Genomic DNA, 26,355 nt, shown 5'->3' with positions numbered 1-26,355 from the left:
CTTGATTCCCTGTATAAAGCAGAAATAAAAAAATGGGTCAAAAAAAAATAAAGAACTCCCACTTAAGGAGAGCTTCAAATGACTCAAGGGCACAACTCTGCTCCTCTGCCTCCTTTCAGGTGAGGTAATTGAAAATTGATCATTCCAGCTAAGGGAAGCCACTTTGTGAGCACAGAGCCAACAAGTCAGGAAATATGATTATGAACTGCAGGTAGTCTTGATTGAAAAAGAATACAATGGACAATGTCAATTTTCTCTTTTTTGTTATGGTTTTTTGTCATCAGAATGAACTTTTCATACCAAACAGTGGTGTGAACTTTGTAAGTTTAGTAAGACAAAATAATAAAGACAAGGTTTTCCAAAGGAAAAAAAAATAAAAGACACAAAAGCTAACTAGAATACCAACTAGAGATTATATTGGAAAACCTTTAGTACTTGGAAAATTTTTGGATGTAAAGCTGATTTGACTGACCATTGGCTTCTGCACCCTATTGAGAGAACTTTTCCACCCAAAGATTCTGTTTCTTAGATAAATCTTTAAAAATGTTTGGGGTGTTTGTCCATTTTCTATTGGAATGCAAGATCTGGGCTCACACTGTTCTCAAGTTGAACTAAATGACCCATGAATCATCCAAATAACCATACAAGGGCACACTGCTAAAATATGCACTGTTCTTCTGGTTTTACTTATCACTCTTGTTTTACCCAAGAAGATGCAGAAATAACTCTGCAGGTTTTAGCTGTTCCCTGTTCTCACAGGCAGAGTCAACAAAAGCTGAATATGACAAACATCTCCTCTGCAGAAAACTTTTTTTAAATAAGATTCATCTTCATGCTAATAAAACTGCTAACAACCTGTTCTCATCAACCCCAGTTTGTGCTAACACCTGAATTGGTCTCTTGCATCCTCTTAAGGAGAGCAGATCAAGGAAGGGGTACAGGCATCCCTATACAGGTGTTTCTTCCCAGCTCAAGGAAAACTGTAACTCAGAACAACTAATAAATAAAACCAAATTATTTGTTAGTATCACAAGGTAACAGACTTGCACAGTTCTGAGAATAAAAGGTTACCTTTATCATTTGTACCTTTTTCAATTGACAAGCACTTTACAGGAAGAAGCACACGATCTGCTATGACTGCCACCTAAACACCACTACAACCACCTAAACATTGGCCAGAATACAGTATTATTCAATAAATTAAATTAAAAAGTAAAAATTAGTTCCTCTTTACCAAAGTTATATGAAATTTTCCTTTCCCCCAGAAGTACTTCTACTTTCTCTGTTCTCATGGATTTTCCTCCTACTTCTTCCCTCTCACTGCTCCTGCTCTGTTTTCTTACCAAAAAGCTTTTTCTTTTTCTTTCCAAAAGCTTTCCCCAACTGCCCTGTACTTGACATGGTATCTTGTGTTTCATGTTTATCCTTTAAAAACAGGCTAACTACACCTCTTGGATCTCAGCCTGTATGGAAAGGCCAACAGATGTTTAGTCTTACCATCATCTCAATAACTAAAAACAACTCACAAATCTCACCTGCACCCAAAAGTTGTTTGTAACAATGTAGTGATGCCCACGCAGAAGAAAATGGTCCCAATCAACTGGCTGGTAGCCCACTGGTCAAATCCAACACACATGGCATCAGCCAGCAAAAAGGGCACTGCTATAGTTCCACTGAAACATGTTAAGTAATGCTGTGAAGAGAAAAAAATGTTTGTTAATACTGCAGTCAACAGAAATAAGTAAATATAGTTACGATCATCTTTTCTTTTGCACTGGCTATTTTTGCTTGAGTTCTCCACCACAGGTGCTGTTTCCTAGTTCTAAACATTTCTTCAAGTATTTGTTTTCTAAGCTGAGCTACCTCCAGCCCGTTGCTAGTGATTGCTATTTCTGCAGGATAAACTGGGTTACTTACATAGCTACATGATTACTGTTCTTGATGAAGATGTATCTAGGTAACTGTTGAAAACAGCTTCTACCCCAGAAAAGCAAATAACTCCATTCATTTTCAACCATGTGAAAAGCCATTAGCTTACAAATGAACTTAAAGCACACACACACACTAGGCTGCAAATAAGCTCACAAGTACCAGAAACCAGACACTCATTAATTCTTTTGCAATTCAAACACATCAAGCAAACAAACAAACATGTGCCACCACCTTCAACAATGCTAATTAAAAATATAATCCCTACAGAGCTGCCTGTCCTTGAGGAAAGGCAGAAATAAAAAGGAGGCTTTGGAATGTATTTGTTTGGAGATCTCAACATACTTTACAGATACTAACAAATTCTCAGCATTCCTGTGGGACAGATATTGTTACTATTTGAGAAATAAAGGAGATGAAACCAGCTGGTTTGCTTCACACAAGTGAAAGGCTAAGCTGGTAGTAGGGTCCAGCTCACTACTACAGCCCTACTTATTGCAGGAAGCACACTCAAGGAGTGCAGAATTTGCCTGCCCTCCTCATGAGTGAGCTTACAGGGCAAGGATGATGCTATCAAGCTTGCAGAATTGCAATTACCTCAAGAGCAGCTTTAATATTACAGTTTTTCAGGACAAAACATTCTCTCTAGCCCTTTTTAATTCCAGAGGTGCCAAATCTCACTTACTAAAAACTCCCACTTAGCATTTGCTTGCTTATTCAGCAAGTGCTTTTTGGAAGACCAAATATTGAAGTGAAATTCACATTGGCACAAGCCAGAAAACAATAATTTGTTACCAGCACAGGAAATCTTTGTGATGGACTTCAGAAGAAAATCTTAACACTTTTCTTCAAATGTGTGACAGCATGGGGTGGATGAAATTATCACACACACAAAACACAACCAACTGAACAGAAAATGCCAAACGATCTTTAAAAGTTGAGAGGAAAAAAATATCAGAGCTGCTTTTTGAAACGTACCTGTAGCCCTAAAAATATGCAGAGATACCAAGGAGGAACATCTTCAATGGTGTAAATCATGTCAGTTCTCTGGGCATCTAAACTGCCACTGCTGTCCAGTGTCTCTGCCAAGGAGCTCTGTTAGGACAGGGAGGGTAGAAAAGGTGGGGAGGATACAAATGAAGTGGGTAAGACTCAAAGAACAACAGAAGCTAAATATCCTATATGAATAAACTGAATTTCTACTCAGGAAGATGCTCCAATACTGGTAACAATACTCCCAAACAATGCTGATATTTTCATTTTTTAATATGAAAATATTTTACCTCTGAGGATGAGCTCATCTCCAGCTGCAGCTACTGAACTTGTACCAAACACCTTCACTCCTCTAAGCCATTCCTGCTTATTTATACTTAACACAACAATTGCTCATTTATGATATAACCGATCTGGCAGCCAAAAGGTACCACAAAAATGGGTTGATCATGCCAGAACTGCTTATTTAAAGAGAAAAAAGAAAAAGAAAAAAAAAAAAAAGGAATTGGAACTAAGTAGAAGAGTCAACACCAGCTATTTTCAAAACAGAATGGCCACCCTTGCATAAGAGACCAAAATCACAGGCAGGAAAGTTCCTCATTACTGTAATTGCTTCCCCACTTAATTCTTACTCAATTTCAGTCTTGGTTTACTTTTTAGCCCCAAGATTTGTTATTTTTGCTTCCACTCCCCATGAAGCAGTCAACAAAAATGCTCAACATTGTAACTGAAGGCAACCACGGCCAATTTATATTCCTCAAGCAGACTTCCTCCAAACCTACAGGAATCTAAGGCAACCACATTCTGGCCTACCAGGGGCTCTAAATTGCAGAGCCAAGAGATAACTGACCACACATACATCCCCACCAAAACCCCTGCAGAATTCCCACTCAACTGAGCTTCAACTCAATCATTTCTTCTTCACAACAAAGTGGAATTGCTTTGTCCAAACTCTCTGGTTATGAAACTCCTGAGAACAAACCCCCAATGCTCCAAAGCCCAAATACCAACAACAAAAGCAGAAGGAAGTATCAGATTTTATCACTTCAGCTCAACTATCCAAAAAAATACCTTATATAACTACAGTTCTGACCTAATCCCCATAACAAGCTCACGTGAAGCAGCCCTACACAAAGACCAGGAACTCTGCCAGACTCGTGACTTTGCCTCAAACTTCTTCAAAAATCAGACACAGATGATGCTTAATCTCCACTTGTTTTATCATCTACAAGGTCAAGGAAGCCCAACTGAACCATGGGACTTCCCTCTTAACCTTCAATTTCTGTTGGGAAAGCAAATGCCATTGGATTAATCCAAATTCAAGGAGAGTGAATGACCACATGGCTATGGAAAGGTCAAGGTTGTTAAAACACAAAAGCAAAATACAAACCCATTCATTTAGAAGACTCTTTTAAACCCTGTTAAACACCAATCAATCTGCTCACCAGGCTTACTTTGAACAAGGTACACATCCTAAGAGAGGAAGAAGGGAAACTGTCCACTTTACAAACAAACCATACTGCCAATTTGCAGCACCAATCTCATTTTTCATTGACTGGAAAAATGAAAGATCACCTTCCTGACCTTAAAAAAAGAAAAACCAAATTTTAAAAAAATTAAAAAAATAAAAAAAATCAGGAATCTGAGCTTTAGTTTTTCACCTCAAACTGGAGGGAGAGCACTGAGCAGCAGTCAACCTCTACACATACAAGGTTGTCTCTAACTGAAATGTAAGAAAGTACATCCTCAAATTGATGCAGTTTTGTGTAGATCCAAGGCAGGGCACAAAGCTGCTGACCCACAAAGCCAGGCAGAAGGAGGAGACCCCACAGCCAATGTAGTTGAGAAGGAACAGCAGGACTTTCGGCATCACTTGAGGCTTCCTGGGAGAACTTTCTCAGGAAAACAAAAATTCATCCAGAGAAGCTCCTGGGATACTTTCAGTTGTTATAAAGCAGCTTTGTTAACCTTTCCTCAGAGACTACACAAACACACATACCTCCATATATATTTATATATAATTAATATATATGTATTAATATAATTTTAAATATATAAATGTACCTGCAGGATTGCCTCACCTCTTTATTTCACTGCAACACTTGTTCCACTTGAGAACTTTGCTCAGCAGTGAGACTGCCTGTTTACTGAACACTTTGCCTCAGAGCTCATCATATGCTTTCAGAGAGGCAGAGGTCAGGAAGGAAAAGTAAGAATGGTTACAGCATCCTCTCATGAGGCAGGGACAGACAGGTAGCAGCAGAAATTTACTGCTTGCTTTATCAGTCACATCAACATTGTCTTGCTGAAGCCCCCAGACAGCAGCACAGAATGAGGAGAGGAAACTGTGAGTTGTTCCCCACTTGAGTGAAAGACAACACCTCCCACCATACACTGAGCAACTGCATTGCTGCTCCCAAGGATGGACAGGAATGGGATTTCCAAAATTCAGGATGTTCCCATGCAGCATACTACATTGTTTAAACCTCCATTAAGTGATCTGTGCAGACTGGTGGCTCTATTCAGACACCTGCCTTTGGAAAACTCATCTTTCAGCCTCTTTTCCATCTTTAACTTTTCCAGGCCAATTTCCAGTGGCTACTTAAGTGTTCCACTTAGTGCTGAATGCTAATTTTTCTTCACAGGACTGATGAGGCTGCATCAAGTGCATTCCTTAACTTTTCCACCTGCCCATTTATTCTAATACATTATATTAAATACAATATTTGCCATATCTCCCATCATCTTTGGGCAGCAAAAATCAGAAATCATGACCCATTTCCACCAGAAAGCAAGTTTATCAGTTCCTTCAGAGTTTTACATTTGTGATCACATTTATGGTAATATTTTGTCTGCAAAGAACAAGAAGAGCAGCAGGCACCTTGCCTAGGAGCAAGTCAGCTGGACTGTGGCACACAGAAAGCTTTCTTTGGGCACAGATCAACAACTGCTACCCAATTTAAGCTCTCTTTTTGAAATTCAAGTTAATAGGTCTTCTAACCAAAGAATTTCAAACTTTAAGCATCCTTGTCCTAGCAACGTCTTTTCTACAAAGCAAAGTGGTTGGATTAAAAATAATAATAATAATAATAATAAATCTAGGATACTCCTCATTCCTTCCAAAACCCAAACATTCTGCTTTGGCAAAAGAAGCCTTCTCCTTTATCAAACCTTCAGCAGATGACAGTTAAAAGGAACAGACATAAAAGAGACTAAGACTGAACAATGAGGAATTTGAGAAGTAGGGTGAGGTCTGGCTACCCTGCTGGTAAGTCACTGGGTAGTCACTGGCCCTTTTGTAGCTTGAGCATGTGCCTGCTGGTTTAATATATTGACTATATGCTGGTGCTTGCTAAGTGTGCCAAAGCATGCCCTAGGGGACTGCTGGGAATGAACTACACCCTTCAGTTTGAGATACTGATCAGAGACTAATTCTTTTAATTTTTAAATTTTTTATAATTGTCCAAAAATGGGACAACACAACAATTGAGAAAAAAAAGCAGCACAAAATTAAGTATAAATAAGGAGGGGGGAATGAGACAGAGATATAAGTGGAGCAAAAATTTTGGAAAAAAAATTAATCAAACAACCCCAGCCCATCCCAAAATCCAAATGAGAAAACACAAACACCAAAGCATCATGAAGGCTCTGTTCCCATCCTTCCTAGTGGGAAGGATGTAAAGCAAACAGATTACCTGTGGGGAATGAGGCCTTCACAGAGGTACCTTTAATAAAGAGCTGACATGTTCAAATTAACTCTTTTTAAAACAGCAACAGCCTCTTGTTGTCTATTTTATAGGGATGCAATGATACAGTTATTTCTCATCTATTGGTTTATTGTTTCAGTTAAAAATACTGGAAGAATGTAAGCACTGGGCACCCTCCAACAATTAAGTACATTTCAGTCTTCTTTGTTAAAGGCTTTTTATTCAAGGCCTTTCATTTGCTTCTTTTCCTCCACAAGAGGAATGGAAAGTCAAGAACAAACATGCTTCATACACACTTATTTTCAGTGAAAAGCAGATTTAACTAGATTACCAAAAATATTACTTTAATGCATAAGGGTGTTTGCTAATTGCTACTGTTTGTTCCTTGTGAGCCCCAGCAAAGCTTTGACTCAAGAAGATTGCTTTGATTAAAAGCCCAAGGTCTCTTTAAGGTGAATTATCACCACTTTCAGTTCTGATCACATGGATCAAATGGAAGGGAGAAAAATACTTGTTTGGTAAAAACAGGCCATGAAGATAGGCTTTGATGTCTAGAGATCACTGATCTTTGTTGCACAATTTCATCCCAACACCTTTTTTTTGCTCAAGGCTTTTATCAGATTGTTTCTTTCCACACTAGTCTGAGCAGGCTCCAAAAATTCAGCCATCACAGACACACACATGTCAACAATTGCCAAAATTTGTCCATTACAATATCAGTCTGATCAAGATGGTAGTAGAGACATATTTGGGACATACAGGCAGACAATATGTAAGAGACAGAGCATACAGAAGCACATCCTGGCACTCACAACATTCCTTTAAAATGCAACACTCCAAGATCACTGTCAGAATCACCTGCTTGAAGCACATTTTAAGCCAGAAATTTGGAAGTGAATTTTGACATCCGAGTTGGAAAACCTTAACTACTCTCTTCGATGTCATCCTTGCCCCAACAGAAGTTACAGCCTCCAAAGAAAGACACATCACAGTGCTCTTGCTTAGAATCAAGAGAGTTTTTTACTCCTATTTCAACTGGGACATCTGAAAAAATTGGACAAGGTAACCCCAATACCAATTAGACATAACCATCTCAGAAAAAGGTGCTGTTCAGATTTACCGTAATACTTATTTTAATCCTTCCTTATTTTAAATAAAAGCTGGGATTCAGACCATCTCTGCTTGCAAGTTTATTCATGAACAGGCTTGGGGAAGAAACGAATTGAGAAAAACGCTGGGAAAAAAAAAAAAATCACAACCGGTCTCCTTTGAGGCCTCAGCTGGCTCTGAGTAGCTACCATACAATCATTATTATCCTAAGGAAAAATGTTGAAGGGTTTTTACGAATGACCTGGAGTTCATTCATAAAGCTGTCACTCAGTAATACACAGCCCCCTACTTAGAAAAAGGACCAGAAAAAGAAAGCTTATGAGGTTGGGACTTCTGAAGGTGCTCAACACCACCAGTTTACTTGACTAAATGCAGAAAAAATTAAGAACTGATGAACAGGACAGAATGACCTTATCAGGGAAACCATGTGAAAGGCTAATGGAAATTAAGAAATCAAGAAATTGCTTATTATGAATTTTGGTGCCAGGTCAAAGTGCATTAACTGCTTCTAACATTTGCTGAGTCATTCTCCCCCGTTCTGCAACCAAAATGTCTGACTGGAAGAGTCATGAGGACAGAACTCCTCCAAGCCCAATCTGAATCTGCAAGTCATCAAATTTGGTTAGAGAAAGAAAAATCTCTTGGTCAAATAAAGTAGTAACTTAAAATAGGACAGAAAAAGCAAGAATGAGTTCTCACCTTGAGGGAAAGTGCTACATACCTTTTCTGCAATGCCATTCTCTGTAGTATAGATGGCCATCAGCTCTGTGTCTTCTGTGTCCTGATCACCACTCGATGTTGCTCCACCATTTATCACAACCTTAAAAAGAAGACACAAAAAGAAACACAAGGTCTTAATAAACATTTTCTCTACAATCACACCCCCTGTCACTCAGCTGCACTTGACATCGTCAGGAAATATGACAAGCGTGACAAGCAATCATTTCTGGAACAGCAGGTTTAGGAAGATGGAGAAACTTGAAAAGATGTCACCCACTGCTCCCCAGAGCCCAGACAGTGACAGGAGGAGAGGGCACAGCCTGAAGCTGTCCCAGGGGAGGTTTAGGCTGGATATCAGAAGCATTTCTTCATGGAGAGGGTGATCCATTAGGCACTGGGATGGAGTGCCCAGGGAAGGTGGATGTGGCACTGAGTGCCATGGTCTGGCTGCTGGGGGGTTAGGTCATAGGCTGGGCTTGATGAGCTCAGAGGTCTTTTCCAGCCTCAATAATTCTGTGATTCTGTGTTGGAACAGAGCATTATTCACATGGAACATGCAGGAGCTTAAGGGGTTACTTACTGGTAGGGTGAAAAAGGTTGGATGTTTAGATTCATCCTCATATTTGCCTTCTGTTGAGCCTCCTGCCTCCACTGATTTGGCAGTGGTGTTCTTACCAATTCCCATCGTTTCCAGAATGTCCAGGACTTGGGTGCAGCACCCCAGGGGATGCTGCTGGGATGACAGGCCAGATCTTAAACAACAATTTCTTATTTGAACAGCAGCAGCACCTCCAGGAATCACAAGAGTGCTCAGTGACCCAGGTGGGACATGAGGGTTGCTTGATTAAGTATCGTTAGCATCAATGGCACCTAGAATTGAACAGAGCAAAATTATTTTTTTCTTGATTACCCAAGGTGTATGCACAAACACACACACTCCACAGCCTTGGTTCACTTTCATGCTCATGACTCATCAACTCTTATACTTAATTTTTTATTTCATAATTAGTAGATTATCATTTAAAGATAAAGCTGATGGTATTTAAAATTCTTTCAGGATGGGAATACTGTGATTATTCTCTCATTCTTCTCTTGTGGTCTTTAATCACTAGTGTGATTTTTGAAACTCTGCTTGTGTTACAATTTCACAGTCTTTTCTGGAAACAAAGTAGAACCATATTCCAGATACGCAGTGATACCAACCAGCCTGCAATTGAGCACCCATTACAAACAACACTTGTGCTTCTTCAAAGAGTGCAGTAAAACCAAATCCTTTCAAAACAACTTATTTTTAAATAAAAGCATCCATCTAGGAAGCTTAGACTAGATGGACAAAAGCACTTGACTTTCAGGGAGCCTATTCCCATGAGATAGAACCTTCCCTTTCTGCTGAACACCCCTACCCAAAACTGTACCAGCTGTGCAAAGAACATTCAAAGTAATCTGCCTGATGATGGTGAAGCAACTGCTTCAGGATAAAACTGCATTTTAATTAGCATCACTACTACTTTGGCACAGGAACAGGAAAGACTGTACAGCTCACTGGTTTTCTTTTGTTTTTCCAGACGGGTCAGTGCTCTGAAGCTTTCCTACAATTGCTCCTTAAATTAGACTTGCAAGTCCATGATTATTCACACTTCTGCCATTTCCAAAGAACATGAATTAACAGATTTGAACCTAAATTTCCCACGGGACAGCATAAGAAATTCCACAACAAACCCAAGTTTTGCAGCTTGTGGTTACGGAGCTTCAAAAAAAGAAAGTGCAGCTGCAGATGAAACAAACAAAGTTTCAGCTGAAATTACAGGACAGCACCTGAGAAACGGCCCCTCCAAAATCATAAAGTGAAATTTTCTGCAAGACCAGGAACACATTCAAAGAGCAAAACCCACCACACACCAGTGTTTCTTCAGTACCAAGTTAAGCACATTTGCAATGTAATTCCTAGGTGAAAATGCAGTGAATGGACATTAAAAAAGCAAAAAAAAAAAAGTTACATATATATTAGAAAGAAAAAAAAGTCAGCTAAAGGTTTTTTCTTAAGCCTCCCTTCCAAAGCACTGCTCAGTAAAATGCCAGCAGCTTGAATGCCTACTGTAATTGCAATAATAATGAAATTTGACCCTTCCACGAGGGGCAATTTTGGACTGTTTGAAAAATTAGAGTACTAATATTTTAGAACCTCTAATAGCTGTTAATTGCCCATCTGCTAGAAAATGCTGGTTAAAGAGATATTAATCTTTCAAAGCAATGTAACTTTTCAAGAGAGAAAATATACTTCCATGAGAAATACTACTCAGGCACTGACATACCATTGAAGCAGTCCTAATTAAACAGAAACAGGGTGGAAAGAAGTGCCTTTAAATAAGGCTTTAATTAAGACGTGTTTCTTGAAGTAAATATCAAGATAGCATAATTAATTATTTCTCACTTGAACTTGAGATCAAAGGATCAGAGCAGTTTGATCCTCACACCATTCTGTAAAAGGAGGAATTCCCATGTGGACAGTAACCACCTTCTGAAGTGCAAATCTCCAGACCCCAAGAGCAACTTTGGAACAGTTTGTCTGCTCCCAGGTTGGTGCAGAAATAATTGGTGATGCCTCCTCAAAGCTCTACAGGAACCCTGCTCTCAAAGGTGCCTGTGCAGGTCTGAGAGGTGACCTGAAGAGCTGAGAGAGGAGGAGAAAGAGACAGACACTGGTTAAAGGTTTGTGGGGCAGTGGGAATGTCTGGGGTAACCAGGGGATTTTTCAAGCACACACACAAAACAATAATAATAAAAAAGAATCTGCCTTTTTTCATCAATGCAGACATGTTTTATTCTCCAAGAAAATCAGTGATGGAGACAGGCATAGTTTACCCTGGCAGCTTTATCATCTCAGACTGGAAGGGAAAAGGGAAAGGACAGAATTACACCTCCTTAATAAAAACAGCCACACCAAAAAAACAAACCAGCAGTGCAGGAGGAGTTCCACCAGCAGGAAAGGTGCCACTCAGGGGATCAGGCTTAAAATATTCTGGCAGGGTAAACTTCTTAGTTAGCATTAACTCCACTGATGAAAAGACCACATAATCCTATTTTACTTTGCACTGGAAAACAGTAAGACTGCTATCTTCTCTGAGAAGATGTGATCAGTCCCTGGCAATTGTTCTTCGAAATTCCATCAGGACAGCAGGCAAATGAGCTGTGCCTTGTAAAATTCCTGATAGCTGAAACACAACAGCTAGACAGGTAATGTTTGGATGGGTTTTCCAAATGAAAAGCAACAAGCAGTTCCAAATTAAGTGAAAAAACCAGCTTCATCTGCTGCTTTTCCTAAGAGAGGGAATGTGTACACACACATACGTGCACTGAAGTGTGCTGAGGGTGGCCCAAGAAAAATGAGAATAAACTTCTCATCTCTTCCCTTTTCTGCTCAGCAATTCAACTTACACTTAATGGCTCAAATGCTAACCAGAGATTTTCAGAATTCCTTTATTCTGCAGTCAGAAGTGTCCAATTGAAACAGCAATCCTTAGGCAGCAGGAGATAAGGTTACCTGAAAGATACTCTTCTTCTCTATCCCACCAACTGAGCATAGCTTAACAAAGTGTACTTGGACACTTTCTAATTGCCTGTAACAAATTTAACTGATCAGAGCTGAAAAGTTATGTAAAAAGAAGTAAAAGTCACTCAGCATCAGCTAAGTACACATAGTACAAGGAATTATCTGCCCCTTTGGATCAAATGGGAAAGCTGGAAGTGAAATTTCCACCAGAACACTGATTAACATTCATCTCTTTCCTTGCCAAACTATCTGTAGTGCTCACACATGATTAACCCAGGAAAGCCAAAAGCTGACATGGGTTTAAATGCTTTAGATAAGATTAGGATTTAGACAAGCAGCCTCCCACAGGGGATAGTCCAGGTGCAAGTTCAGGAGAGGAAAACCCTCCCAGCTGAGGTGATGCCACTCTGCATCTTGGACATTCGTGCCTCTTCTCTGATATCCAAATCTTTTCCAGATTTGGTACCATCAGGACAGGACACCTCTCTGCCTCCCACTGCAATGAGCAGATTTCCCTTGAGCCTTTGGATGAAGGTTGGTCTGGACCTTAGGTTCCCCTGGGACTGTCACGATGACTTTCAACTCTGAAAATTATTGTTTTTTCAAAGTTTAAGGATGATGCAGCTTTTATTCCCCAGAAGCTTTAAGACCTCTATGTATTTCAATATTTGCCAAACTTAACCCAAAACCTTTCTAAAACCATAAGTTAACCAGTACCTGTGGTCCTCTCCTCTCCATCTCCATCATGGAAAAATCAGGAACTGCCTTATATTTGGTGGCCCTACACTGGTGTGCAAGGCATATATTTGTTAAGGAAGCAAAACAGGCATGGTTATAAAAAACCTAGGAAGGGAACAACACATTCTTTAAGAGCATACTGATGGAAAAGCTCTGAGGAGCACTGCTGTAGGCATGGCACTGGGTAAGCACGTGTGTCCCACTGCCCCAAGGAAGCAGTGATGCTGTAGCCAGCTCAGGACCTTTCTGGCTTCTACAGATGGCTGAAAAGCCAAGAGAGCTCAGTCTGCTGCATACACTAAGAAGATTAGAACCAAATTAAGGTAATAGCTTAATTACAATCTTCAATTTATTATTTGTAATTGGCTGTCAGACACATGTGAGTAACAACAACTTTCTCCTGCCAGCATCCAACCAGCAGCTGTCCAGCCTCACACCAGCCAGGGTCAGATTCACACAGATTTTAAATCAATTCAAAACACTAGAGGTGAACAAGCTGAACTGCAGCAGCACCCCTGGAGTTCCACCACCTCTAACAGCAGTTTGAAGTGTTTGGCTTATCTGAAACTCAAGCACACATTGTGTTTAAATACAAATCAAGGCATCCTCTACACCTGAGATTGTTTTTTGGAAAACAGACACTCAAAAGAAATGTAAAAAAGAGACTTTGACTCCCTGCACATCAGGATATTTTGTTGTTAAAGTGTACCAAGTCTGAACAGAAGATGAAACCAGTTTTTAAATCCTCTTCACTCTGCTCATCCCCAACACTGTGAGCACTGCAGAGCTGTTTCTGGAACGGGCAATGCTGCAGACTATGAATGAAGATAAATTCTCAGTTCCTGTAGTGCTGGACAGCTATGAAGAACTGAAGCCAGCAACAAATGCACCACATATTACTCTGTGCTGCTTAAGAAGTGCATTTAGGCCAAGCAGCCATTTGTACTCTACAGCACTAGGGCCATATTAAAGGAATTGCATACTGCTTACAGCTTGGTTCCCAGCTGATATCCACCCAGAGCCACTGAGCAGAGGGAGAGGCAGGTACGCAGCTCAAGAGTATCCAGGGAGATGCAGGCAACTGAAGCTGATGGCAGGATGGATGCCAAGAGCTCAGGGAAGTTTTGAAAGGCACTCCTGTCACCAAAACACCGAAGTGCCAAAGTGATTTGGGAAGCAGCAGCACTTCTGCACTTCCAAGACTGGCAACACAGACAATTTAAGGAATTTTGTGAAGGCTCCATTAGACAAGTTTACTTACAAGACAGAGCTACCTCTGGCCAGACACAGAATTCAATACAAAAGCAAGGCAATTCCCAGTTAATTACAGAGCAGCAGCTTTCTCCAGATTGCCACAGGCTCCAGTTAAGCTCGCTGTACAAAATTCCCGTCCTGATTTTGTGCCATCCAGGTAATAAAAAGAGACTCCTCATCCTGTTAGGAGACACGCCTTGTCTTCTCTGCACCAAATGGGAGCCACAGGCACCATGGTTTGTATTTGTATGTGTCCTGACCTTTACAAGTCCTGACTTATGCTGGTTTTAACACTAGAAAAATCTCAGAACAAGCTCCCCCTTTCACTCTCCAGCCTGCCCACCACAGTCATTCACATATTATTTAACAACATTAATACAGTAAGGTGGAGAAACTGTCTGAGAAATTGCTAAAAATGAAACAATACATTACACCAAGGAGCTTTAAAAATATTTATGACCAAATTACAAACCACCAGAACAGGAACAACTTCGCTACTCAAAGCTGTCTCAGAGTGCACCTCTCACACCCCAAGTTTCTTCCCACAAAACGAAATTGCACCGAAATGCTGCTGTGTCCTTTAACAACTTTGGAATTCAAGGCTGTCCAAAAAAGTTGCTTGAAGTTTTCCTACAAAGCAAAAAAGTCCTCCCCATTTCAAAAGATTCATTGACAAGTATCTCATCAGCAAGGCTAATAAAGCCCAACAAGTACTTTATGTGATGCAATCAAAGAATTGCCTGCAAACCTAAACCCACAAGAAGTTCAATTGCTTCACAGGGCTGGCCATGAACATTTCATCTCCAGATGGGTACTTGGGTGCTCTAAGGTCCTCTAGCCCACAAATCATTCCAGACATGTAGGTGTGCCCCAAGGGTGTTTTTTCAGCCTTCCAAGAGATTTTGACCATCTTATAGAGGAGAAAAAAGCTGCACAGCAGCCACGTGTAATACTCTGTTGCTACATGTAAAAACAATCCTCTCACTTTACTCTTAAGTAGAGCTTCTCCTCAGGCTATTTTGAAACTAAGGCTAAAGAGGATGAAAAATACTCCTTTGTTTTGTCTTTACCAGGAGCCTCTTGCACCCAGCATTCCTTCCCACAAAATGAAACTGCACTGAAATGCTGCCATCTCTTTAAAAGCTACAGAGTTTTCTGCCCCTCCACTCAAGAGCAAACTACATCATCCCTGCTCAAGATAGGAAAGTATGCCTCAAGCGCCTGATGCAACAAAAAAAGGCATAATTGCCCTTTACATGCCGCAGAAGCAGATTAAAACTGCTATTTTAAATAGGCTCAAACTTCCTAACATTTAGGCTTTAAAAACCAAAGAGCTGATGGGCACTTTAAGAAGTTTCTGTGATTCTGAGTTCAGTTTCCCACTTCACTTCCAAAGCACATCTTCAAAGCACAAACATATTCTTTCTGTGTAGGCACTAATGAATTTTTAAGTAGTTTGCTGTTTTGCCTGCCATTCATGCAGTGTCTTAACAACTGACCAACATTATTAGGGCATGTCCACACAAAGACACACAGGAAAGTTATGCCCAGCTCAAACCTTCCCTTGATTTAAAGCACATTAGCTAAATCTCATTAACTTCCTGTGTGAATGAACTTGGTTAAGAAAAGATCTTAAATCCAACTGAATGAGAGGCTGAACAAAGGATCTCACAGCTTTCAGAAATGTTTGTTTGCTGAAATTATTTCCAAAGTGATTATTTAGGCTGTGATTCTAAATAAAAATATCTGAAAGATGCGGATTTCCAGGAAGCGCAGGTCAACCTAAAGGTGTGCTTAGACAAAAACATTATTGGTCAAGCTGTTCCTTGCTGGTCTTTCACCCCATTACTTTCTCCTTGTTCAACAGGGAACAGTTTTGCCAAATCTCTGTGCAGTGTGAGTCACCCTCTGCAAGAGATCCCATCCATGTGTGCACAATGGTCTGCATTAAAATCCTTAAAGAAATGCCAGGGAAGATGTGTACAGAAAAAGCCACAATATCACATTTCAGAGAAGTGCAAGCAAAACCTAGGAGGTAACAATTTTACAGCTTGACATCAAGTGCCTGATAACAAATTGCACCTGCAGTGCATTCCCTAGAAAGCACTGACGTTCAAGGTAAATAAAAATGAAATAGCCTATTGCTGTCCTTTATAAAACACAGCACTACTTTATAGCCTTCCTCTCAGCAAAGTACACCTCTCTGACTGTTTATGGTACACATTAACTTGATTTATAATAGTACATAGTCCTTACAGCTTCCCTGCAGAGCATTAATAATCCAAGAATTCAGATACCTCCCCGTGATTATGGATGTTAATACACAGTTCATTAAGTTCAGTCACAGCACTCCGAAAGCAACCTGAGCACACACTGCTCCTGTTCTCAGCTTGCTTTGTGCTCCTGCTTGGCACTGGGATGAAAGCTACCTTTTTTTTTTTTCCAAGACCTTAATCACATTAAAACAAAGGTAAAGTTAGAGACTCATCTAGGAAAAATTCCACTGATTAAGCGAATCAGGGTAACACGCCAACTTTTTCAACTCTGAATACAAAGCTCCTTTCCAAAGGCTTAGGCATTCCCCACGTCTGCTTCTGAAACAGATACTCCTTCCTGAAAGAGAACAATTTTAGCCCAGTAAGCAATATAAACCCAGTAACTGATTACACACTTGAAAAAGTTCACACTGAGTTGATTTATTAGGTTTGTCTCAAAATAAATATTTCACTTCCATTTAACAAAACTTAGTAACAGATCTGGAATTCAAGCAGCTTTCAAAAACTCACCAAAATGCAGTACTTTTGGGCTCAAGCCTGCTTAAAATCTCTTTAATACTACACAAACCTCACATAAATTTCTCCCATTTTAAAAATTAAAAGGAATCCAAAGCTTACATGTGAACAGGGAAGAAGGTAAATACTTCTCTTCACAGTGATCACAATTTTTAAATTAAAAATTAAGTCCTCAAATTTTTAAGACATTGAAACTTAGTTATTAGAAACAAAAGTCTGTCAGGTTTAAGTTTTCTTAATTAATAATGCCCACACCACAACAGCTGAATTTTTGTAATCATGCCCATTAACAGCTGAATTCAAGGCAGCTCTTACCTCCAGAAACCTGCACCAACTTCTAGAGCCTGTCCCAGCCAAGTCCTCCACTGCTTTCCTTCCAGCCTCTGCTCAGTGCAACAGCTCCAGTTGCAAGCTGCAGTCTGAGAGATGCAGACATACCCAGGGAGGTTTTTATAATCTGGTGGGGCTCCCTACATTGTATAACTGTGCTGTGCCCAATCACCACCCCGCTGCCTTACACAACTGCAGAGATGTGGGAAGACACCCCATGGCCAGAAACTGTTACTGCACAGCTCTCAGCGTTACGAAAAGTAAGCTCTGAGAACAGCAGAGTATGTACACAGCAACCCGAACCTGGAGGCTCAAGTGTTTTTACATAAGCTGCTGCTTCACCGACTGAAAACCCAACCCAAGCTCTCAATATTCCACTTGGAGAAATATTTACATGCCTGACTCCAACAGCTGGTATCAGGATTGGGATTTTCTCCACCACGTTAGCATTTCCGTAAGCCTCTCTTGTGCAACCTGCACAGAAATATTTTTATTAGCAATTAGCCAGTTTTCAGGAGGGCCCAGATCTCAAAGCTCTGTTCCACAGGACAAGGTTTAGCAGTCCACAACCTCCCCAAGAACTGAAAACACACAAGATCAACTTGTGCTGGGCTCGTTCACTTTCCTAACACAAAAAGGATGCTCAGGGCTGCAAAGTGAGATGGAACAGGAGGCAGGACTAAAACTGAGAGACCTGAAACAACAATAAAACAAACACTTAACCAGCATGCAGCTCTTCTGTGGGAACGAGGTCCTCTCCCTAACCCACCTCTCTTTCTGCAAGAGGACAGCACCGTTTTCAGGCTAGCCTTACACTTCCCATCCCTTTACAACTCATCACAGCCCCTGCCTCAAATTGTGGCTTGTCATCAAGTCTGTACCCCATCCCCTCACCCAGCAAGGGATGTAATTACTTCTCCAAATCAATCAGTGCCCACACTATTAATGAGGCTCCATCTGAGAGCTCAAAGAGACCCTGGAAAGCAGCACCCAGCTCCCAGCTGCTGCCCGCTTCCCCAGCGCTCCGATGAGCTCAACTCTACCTGAAAGGCACCTTTTGAACCCAGATTTGTGGTGGCTAAGGACAGGCTGCTGGCGCCATCTAGCTCCCTCTGCTCAGGGAGGAAAGTCAGCCCTAAACAAGTGTCTAAATTTTCCACTGCCAAAGTTTCCTTAATTGTCAGGACCTGAAAGGTGCAAAGTGTCGGCAGAACAGAAATCGTGTGCTTGTTCTTGCATCAAAGAACCAACTCATGAATAGGGTGAGATTAATTGAACGCTGACATTTATGATGTGCAGGGCTCTTTATTCATCATTTCCTAAGAATGCGTGGAAGAAAGCCAATTATCTCCACCAATTATTTTATGCAATGTGTGTGTACAGAAAACCACTCTCTGTTCCAGCATTTAATCTCCACTGCAGAGATGCTGAAAAGTTCTCCTCTGCTTGCCCCTTTTCCAATTATTCCTCTTCCCTTTGCTCTTCATTTCTGAATTCCAAATGTTTTCACAAAACATCTGCTAATTTCTATAAGGAGAAAACTTAAGAGTCCTTAATAAAAGCATCACCATATCTTAAGTTTTAACACCATAAAATATAAACTGCCTACAAGATTACTCATCCATACTACTTTTGAGGAATAATGATGCAAATAATTTTATATTCAAGGCATTTGATGTTCTCACAGGGAGCTTCAGGATGAAGTGACTTCTGGCAAGAAAAAAATGGCAAGGTTCTGGGGGAAAAAAAAAGCCACCTGTGTTTTCACTCCAATGTCCTGAATTCACTTTTTTTTAAAAAATAAATAAATATTTGCATTAAACAACATCAGGGACTCCAATGCTGCTTTCTCTGAGTATCATAGTTCAAAGTATAATTGAGTTCAATGCAAATAACACGGCTTCAGTATCCAATTAAATGAGACTTATGTATCTACCTTACAATTAAAGCTAATCGCTCCAAAGTTCATCACTGAGAAATGGAGAATTTCAAAATTCAAAAGATTTATTTTTGATTACTTTGTATTTACACTCAATAATTTAGTTCAAATAAAACACCTACTAACCTGGATACCTCTACTGAAAAACCCAGCTTCCATGATGGACAGATCTAATCAGGGGTTGTTTGGTTAAAATTCCTTGCAGTGAATAGATATTTAAACACTGTCAGACTTGTGATGAATGTTAATTCAAGATGTAACTCTTGCAACTGCTCTTTCAATACAGCAGAACATTTTACAATGCATCTGCAAAGTCCCTATTTTTCCATCCAACAGATTTGTCCATCCAACAGATGAGAAGCTCTATGGTTTTTCTGCACTTTATTGATGGAAGGGAAAATCACAGGAGACAATTTATGTCCTTCATTCAGTGCAAGAGGCACTGTCATGATGATCCTCCATAGCTAGGCATCATTTTTATGACCTGCTTAATATCCAAAATTCAAACTGATGGGAGCATCTCTCTTGCTTGAGAATGCTACTCCTAGGAGGAGTTCACTTCTGATTATTATGAGAAAATCCAATTTTTTTTGCTTTCTTCCCATACATACAGTGTTCAGTTTGAGGATGGAACAAATACTTCAGAGTGTCCTTGTCAAATTACAAAAGTTTGCTGCTAGACAGGCATTGGAAACTGGTAATTTACAGGCAACCTTCTGAGTTTGAGTATTTATTCTGAGGCCATCCTCCCTAGTTTTGCAGCACTCAAGAGGCAGGGCAAAATTCTTCTTTGAAGTTGCTGATTTTCAGTGTAAGGAAACCCATGTCTTGTGTACAGGGATGGCACACCGTGATTCTCTCACACGATCCAAACAATTATAATATGACTCAGGGACTGCAAACACCTTGCAACCAAACCCTTCCTTTGAACTTTCATATATTGCCAGGTAGTAACAACAAAAACACACAACAAAAAGGCAAGTCTGATGCAATCAGTGAAAAAAATGAAGAAGAGCTCACCTGTTCCATAGCTTACCTTAAAAAAAATAAAAATAAAAAGCCTGTTTCAGCATAGCAGATGCCTCACAAATATTAAACTGTGGGAAGACACCCTTCTCAGAGCAATGCTGTTGGAAAAAAACACAAATCTTTGCAAGAACATCTTGTTTCTTCAGGAAGGTAAGGTGTAAGACTCATTTATGATGGACAAATAAGTCTTCCGACTCCATTTTGGTAGCAGTCTCCTAATTTAAGTATTATTCCTATCAAAGCCATAACAAATATGTAATCTCCTGTATCAGTGAAAAGATTCCATTTATACAGCAGGCTCCCATGAACATCTTTCAGAATACACTTAATACAGCAAACACAAGAAAATAGCACCACATATTAGCAGAATAACTTGGAACAGCAGAAAGACTTAAGCCATTAGGTTTGATCTTATAGAGACATCTATAAATCCACTGAATTATAAATTCCCTGAAAAAGCACTTACCAGAAGATATTCTTTAATAGGAAAACATCTACTCTGCTCTTCTCTAATGATGTATCAAATATACAGGAAGAATTACTGAGATTGCTTGAAAAGCTTACCATTTAATTCAAGGAGCAATCAATGCACAGTCCTGGGCACTAATTATCCATAACCCCAGCCCATTAAACCTACAACCTCATGGACCAGAACAGATACAGAGAGGCTGCCCACATGAAGTGAATTCCACTTTTCCAGTTAGAGGATGCATGCTTTCTGCCCAACTTCTGTTCTTCTCAAAACCTGAATTCTTAAAACTTCTCTTGCATCTATGTTTTTAAACGCTTGTGAGAAGTATTTCAGGTCTGAGATGTGTATCAAAGCAGACCCAGGGTTCTTCTATGTAAAGAAATAATTATAAGAGGAAAGTGCCTTTAAGAACACCTAAGGCTGATTTTTGGGCAAGAAATAAGAAAACATTTTCAAGGAAAAACCATAGTGAAGCCAAAGCCATACACTCCCCAGGCACAGATCAAAATGCTTCAAAAATTAAAGGAGTAATGTACTTTTAGTGACCTGCTATTGTAGTCATCATGTCCATAAAGTAAGTCAGATGCCTGCATCGCTCCTAGACCTCCAGGTACATTTGTAATGGAAAGCAAAAGCTCAAATAATTTTTCTACTACAAACTGACAAAAGTAAAACCTGTTTACTGGTCAACACAGCAGCATGCAAGCCTTAAAGCATCATTACCCTCCTGTATCCCCAGATGCCCAGGGAAATGCTGTCAACCTCATCAAACCCTCAGAAGGCAACAGCAGCTCATAACCTACACACCAAAAGCTACAAAAACTCTATAGTTAGGACTCCACAACTCCCATCTCCTCATTCCTCAAACACCACACCACAGAAGCACAGCCTATGGTGCACTCACGAGTTCCAGCCATGAGCAAAACCCCATGATCAGCCCAACAGCTCTGACCTATTCACTGCTGCAGACCACAAAACAGAAGAGATTTGCAAATTTATATATCAAGTCTAGACTTGAAACGTTTGCTGGTGCTATCTGCTAAAGTAGAAATTGTGTAAATTTTTGGTATTACATTGCTGTTACCATGTGGTTAGAACATTTTTGTTTTAGCTTTTCTCTTATTTTTGTGACTGCAAATAGTTTTAGAAACGTGGGATAAATCAATGTGCAGAAAAAAAATAGCAGAATTATCGAGCTGTGCAAAGAACATGGAAAGTTCCATCCTTTAGCTGAAGCTGCTATTTTCATTTCCTAAAGGCAAAACATGTTTATCCAAAACACGTTCATACAGCTTTGCATTCAACATGCCATTTGCTCAGATGCCTGAAAATCCACCTGCACTAAATGCCAAGTGGCAAGGTTGAAAACTCAAGGTGTAAGACTAAATATTTTCAAATGGGGGTAGAAAAAGAGCAGATAGCTGTACTCTGCTCAGTTATCCTGCTGCCTCCTTCACGGCTCAGTTAGCAAATGGCAAATGCAGCTTCACAGCACTGCCCAACTGCTCCTCCTCCACTGATCCCAACCTCCTTCATCTGAAATGAGGGGAAAAAAAACCCCAACCCTTTTAATCTTCAAAGCATGGCCACAAGTCAATCTCAAACTTAGCACAGTTTTTAATTTTCTTTTTAATTACCCGGTTGGGAGAGCTATGCCCTCCTTGCTCAGTGACCTTTCACTCCTTCAAGATTATTTCAAGCGATCTTTCCTGGGAATAATCAGCAAATTTATACCACTTGCAAAGGAAATGTTTAAAGGCACTGAGGGGGAGAGGTGGCAGGATTCTCTGTGTGCTTTTGTGCAGGCAGCCTTCACCATGTTACACTGCACCCTCAGCTCTGCAGGGCAAGTATCTGCTGGCTTCAGGCTGCTGCCTTACTGTGAGCACAACCCCAACCCATCTGCTCAAATACCTGCCCAGAAAAAAGGTGTTACCCTGCTGGCTTTGAGGCTCCCCGACTCCTCACATGAAGCCAACCCCCAAAACAGTGAAAGAATTTCCTTCTGCAGGAACCAGCCAAGGGCAGGGCACAAACAGATCGGCTGCTGTTGCCATAGAGCAATAATAGATGTTGTTATTAATTATACCAGCACTAATAGGTGCTATTATTATTACTTATAACTTGACCAAGTCCTTACGTCATGAGTTTGGGTCACTACTAAGCCTAGCTTGGTTTCCCCTACCCACAAGGGAAAATTAAGTCATTATTGCCAGTAATGATTTTTAAGCTAAAGCAGCACTCCTTACTCTGCCCACAAATAACCGACTGGATGCAACCCTGCTTTTGATTCCCACACGTTAAGCCAACCAATTACCAATTCATTTCACAACGAGCCTGGAAGTGTTTGGACAGACGCTGGTGTTTAACCAGACCTGCAGGTTAACTTCCCATACTCCTGGTGCAGGCAGGCGTGGGTGGAAGTGTTTACATGCTCAGCAATCAACATCTACTTCCTCGTAAATGTGGATTTATTTGTCCATCTCAGTCCAGAAGCCAACATGACACCACCAGCTCCCTCCTCTGACTCCACGGGACAATTTATGAGCCAGGAGGTAACCAGGACCTGTCAGAATCCAGCTGACATCTAACCTGGCTGTCATGTAACACGCCACCCTGCAGAGATGTAAAATGTAATTTAGTCCAATAGCTTTGATGATTTTTCTCCAACCGTAAGCAGTTAATTAAGAAGGCATTAAATATAGATGAATGCATTAAATATCCCTACAACCAACAAAACTGCTTAAAGGAGCCTAAGTGAATTCTTCAACTGACGTGACTGAAATGGAACACTCCTCTTAATACCAAATTGATTGCTCAGGAAAAGCACCAAAAAAAGTCTAATATTTTGACAGAGTTCACGTAACGCATAACAATATTTATACCAATTCTACACTTCAATTGAAGGAAAGCTTTTTCTTTCAGCTAGACATGCCTTTTACGAAGAAGTATTCTGGCAACATTTAGTGGAATACTTTTTTGTGATTTTTGCCAGTAAACCAATCTTTTTCAGCCAATATACTGTGGTTTCAATATTGTACCTTCCTCGTTCTTTGATCTGTGGGGCTCTTTTGCAGATGCCTGCATAAGACTGCTTTAAATAAAAAAAATCATTGCAATTATTCTTCCCTAATTGGCATCACTTAAAAAGCAAGATTTATTTGCTGCTACTCTTTGGAGTAGTATCATTTAGGTGTACATTTTGTCCTCAGCCAATATTTTCCATCTGAATAATTAAGAGGAGAAAAGACCAATAGAGATAGAGTCTCCTTTGAAGGTACTTGCACGCTGTGTTGTCTCCATAATAAATCTATTACCTGCCATTCAACACAACATTATCTGTCACAACAGTCTCCAGAACAAAAACAGTAATTAAACTGGGATCCTAACACACTCGGCACACTGTTCTGGGGTCCATGATTCAGGAGGTTTTGAAAGCAAGGAACAGTGCACCTGAAAGAGATTAAAAATTGGGCTACTACTTACCATAAAATCTTCACCAAGACCAAACAGCAAAGGCAAGCTCAGACAATACTTTGGGGTTTAGGCTCTTTTTGACTCAGAAACTTAATAGAAGGCTTAACTTGACAGCTCTGCTTGTTTCAGTTGTGCCTTATTAGGCATCCTCATGAAAAGCATGAAATGTGTTTGATCCCTTCCAAAGAGGAGGAAGACTCATTAGCAATGGATGTTTACATGTACCCAGGGCTCAAGATTACTGAAGTCCTTTCCCTCCTGCAGAAGGGGCTTTTCAGGTCTGTATTTTTATTAGAAGGACCACATATGGGCTCCTGAAAAGCTCAGGCTTCCATCCTTTATTTTTTTTGGTATTTGCAAACAAGACAGAGGGAAGATGAAAATGTCAGCTCCTGTGAAAGGCAGATTCAGTGTACAGACCTCAATACCTCAGCCATCCAGAGACATTCAAGCCATAGGACCAACCAACTCTGAAAATTATTATTTATACCAAGACAGATTCTGGGTTTTATGTCCTGAAATAAATACAGCACAAATTGAGCTGTTCCCATTCAATTTTCAGTTTCTGGCTGGAGCAAATACATAGATACACTACCTTACTACAACAGGAACATAACACTTGGGTATTAAAACAAACAAAAAAAAAGCACCCCTTTCTCCATGTAAATTTTTTGTTTCAGTTTTAAAAGTATCTACCAGGAAGTTGAAATAAACCACAGGTAACAAATGAATGCTTGGCAGCCTAAGTAATCCAGAACAGAGCCCTGTAAAATTTTATTGATAACTAATATGTTCAGCATAGTGTCTGAAAACTCCACACACAAGAACAAATGGTACCCATGCAAATACATACTGACAGTATCAGCAAAAAATTGGTGGTTGTTATTGTTCCCAAATATGAAAGACCACAGAATACTGTTTACTGTAAAATGCAATAAAAGGTACATATTATTGCAATAATTTTAATTACATATCCCATTTTAATTACATCTTGCAGTCTGAGCTGAAAGAATAGAGACCTGGAGTTCCAACATCTTTCTTGTCAGAGGGAATCCAAATTATTCCTTTGGTTTGACCTTTACACAATCAAATGCTCATCAGGAAACTGTACTCTTTCAGCTTTTATCAGAAACTCCAATCAGTTAAACTATGGCCAAGCAAATGCATCTTGCATCAGGAACATCTAGCTCAACTTTCAGAAACAATTCTTTTGTACAAAGAAGGAAAAAGGAAAATAAAACCTGCCACATCTTGTCAATTAGCTGGTGTCTGTAAAAACAAGGATGCGTTTTCTTTGCTCAGGTATGACAAGGGTCTGAGTACAGGATTCTCCACACAAAATGCAAGAAATAAAAGGAGCAAAAATTGCAGAATTTGCAAATATATTTTTCTGCCATTGGGATTCAAACCTTATAACAGCACAGCTTTTAGCTCTGGGACACTTTCATTCAGCCCACAAAATAAGAAAGAGGCTGCTAAGTTTACAGTGCAGCATTTTATTTCCACTCCAAGCTTCTAAATAAAAACTGAAAGTGGTGACATGGAGTCACACGCCTGTTTTTATGATACTCTGTATGACCTTGGATTCTTCTAAGAACATTTAGACACTTTTTTTCTTTAAAAGCCCAACAAAACAGAAACACTGAGGTATACAGGAGATCATACAGGGAAGTGATCAAGGTAACAAAGCCAGGAAAATAAATAAATCCTTAGATCATTACTGCTGTGCTTGATCAATGGAGATGAGCTTAAAGGTAGACTGAAGCAAAGATTTCCAGCATTTCCTTCCCATAGCTACCACCAGGTCAACAAGGACACCCAGAGAGCACTGGAAAAGTCTGGGATAAATCAGGGACACACATTAAGTGCCTCATCACATAAAACACAGCTCCCAGCAGGCTTAGCAGACCAAGTGTTTAAGGGATCTTCCCATTAAAGCTTCCCAAATGCACTTTCTTCTCCTCACTTTTACAACCTTACAAGCCTCCTAAACAGGCCTACCATCCCACTAAAATCGCCCTTACTGCCCCAGGCTGCCATTTCAGGCCATGAAAAACAGAAGTAAATCCAATTAAAATGTGTTGTTGCATTAGAGCCCCAACTCACTCAAAGCACCCACACACAACGTTAATGCCCAGGAATGCAAAATGCCTGTAGCCCCCCTCAAGTCACTTTTTTACTCACTTTCTCATCATGCCAAGTGCTGCTGTCTGCCCATGCATTCCCAAAATGCTTCAGCCACCTGTCAGAATGACACAAGCACTGCTATAGATTTGATTTAAAATGCATTCAAGAAAACCTCTCCACCCATTTTG

At 40.1% G+C, this 26,355-nt stretch overlaps 1 protein-coding gene across 8 annotated transcripts in view; it reads right to left on the bottom strand.

Moving 5' to 3' along the window:
- Nucleotides 1-26,355, bottom strand: part of SLC23A2 (solute carrier family 23 member 2) — a 56,637-nt gene that overhangs the window by 16,465 nt on the left and 13,817 nt on the right. For 6 of the 8 annotated variants that reach the window (XM_030464077.1, XM_030464078.1, XM_030464082.1 and 3 more), the window contains exons 2-5: nt 9,040-9,329; nt 8,461-8,559; nt 2,908-3,024; nt 1,536-1,693 (exon numbers count right to left, since the gene is read on the bottom strand). In XM_030464077.1, coding sequence (XP_030319937.1) covers nt 1,536-1,693; nt 2,908-3,024; nt 8,461-8,559; nt 9,040-9,144 — 479 coding nt within the window. In that variant the 5' untranslated portion in view covers nt 9,145-9,329. Of the gene's footprint in view, nt 1-1,535; nt 1,694-2,907; nt 3,025-8,460; nt 8,560-9,039; nt 9,330-10,890; nt 10,956-17,108; nt 17,130-26,355 lie in introns of those variants that run through there. The other 2 variants (XM_030464084.1, XM_030464083.1) reach the window with 2 other exon arrangements.

The sequence above is a fragment of the Calypte anna genome, chromosome 22, assembly GCF_003957555.1.
Source record: "Calypte anna isolate BGI_N300 chromosome 22, bCalAnn1_v1.p, whole genome shotgun sequence".
Classification (NCBI taxonomy): Eukaryota; Metazoa; Chordata; class Aves; order Apodiformes; family Trochilidae; genus Calypte; species Calypte anna.
This window is presented reverse-complemented; position numbering and strand designations above follow the sequence as displayed.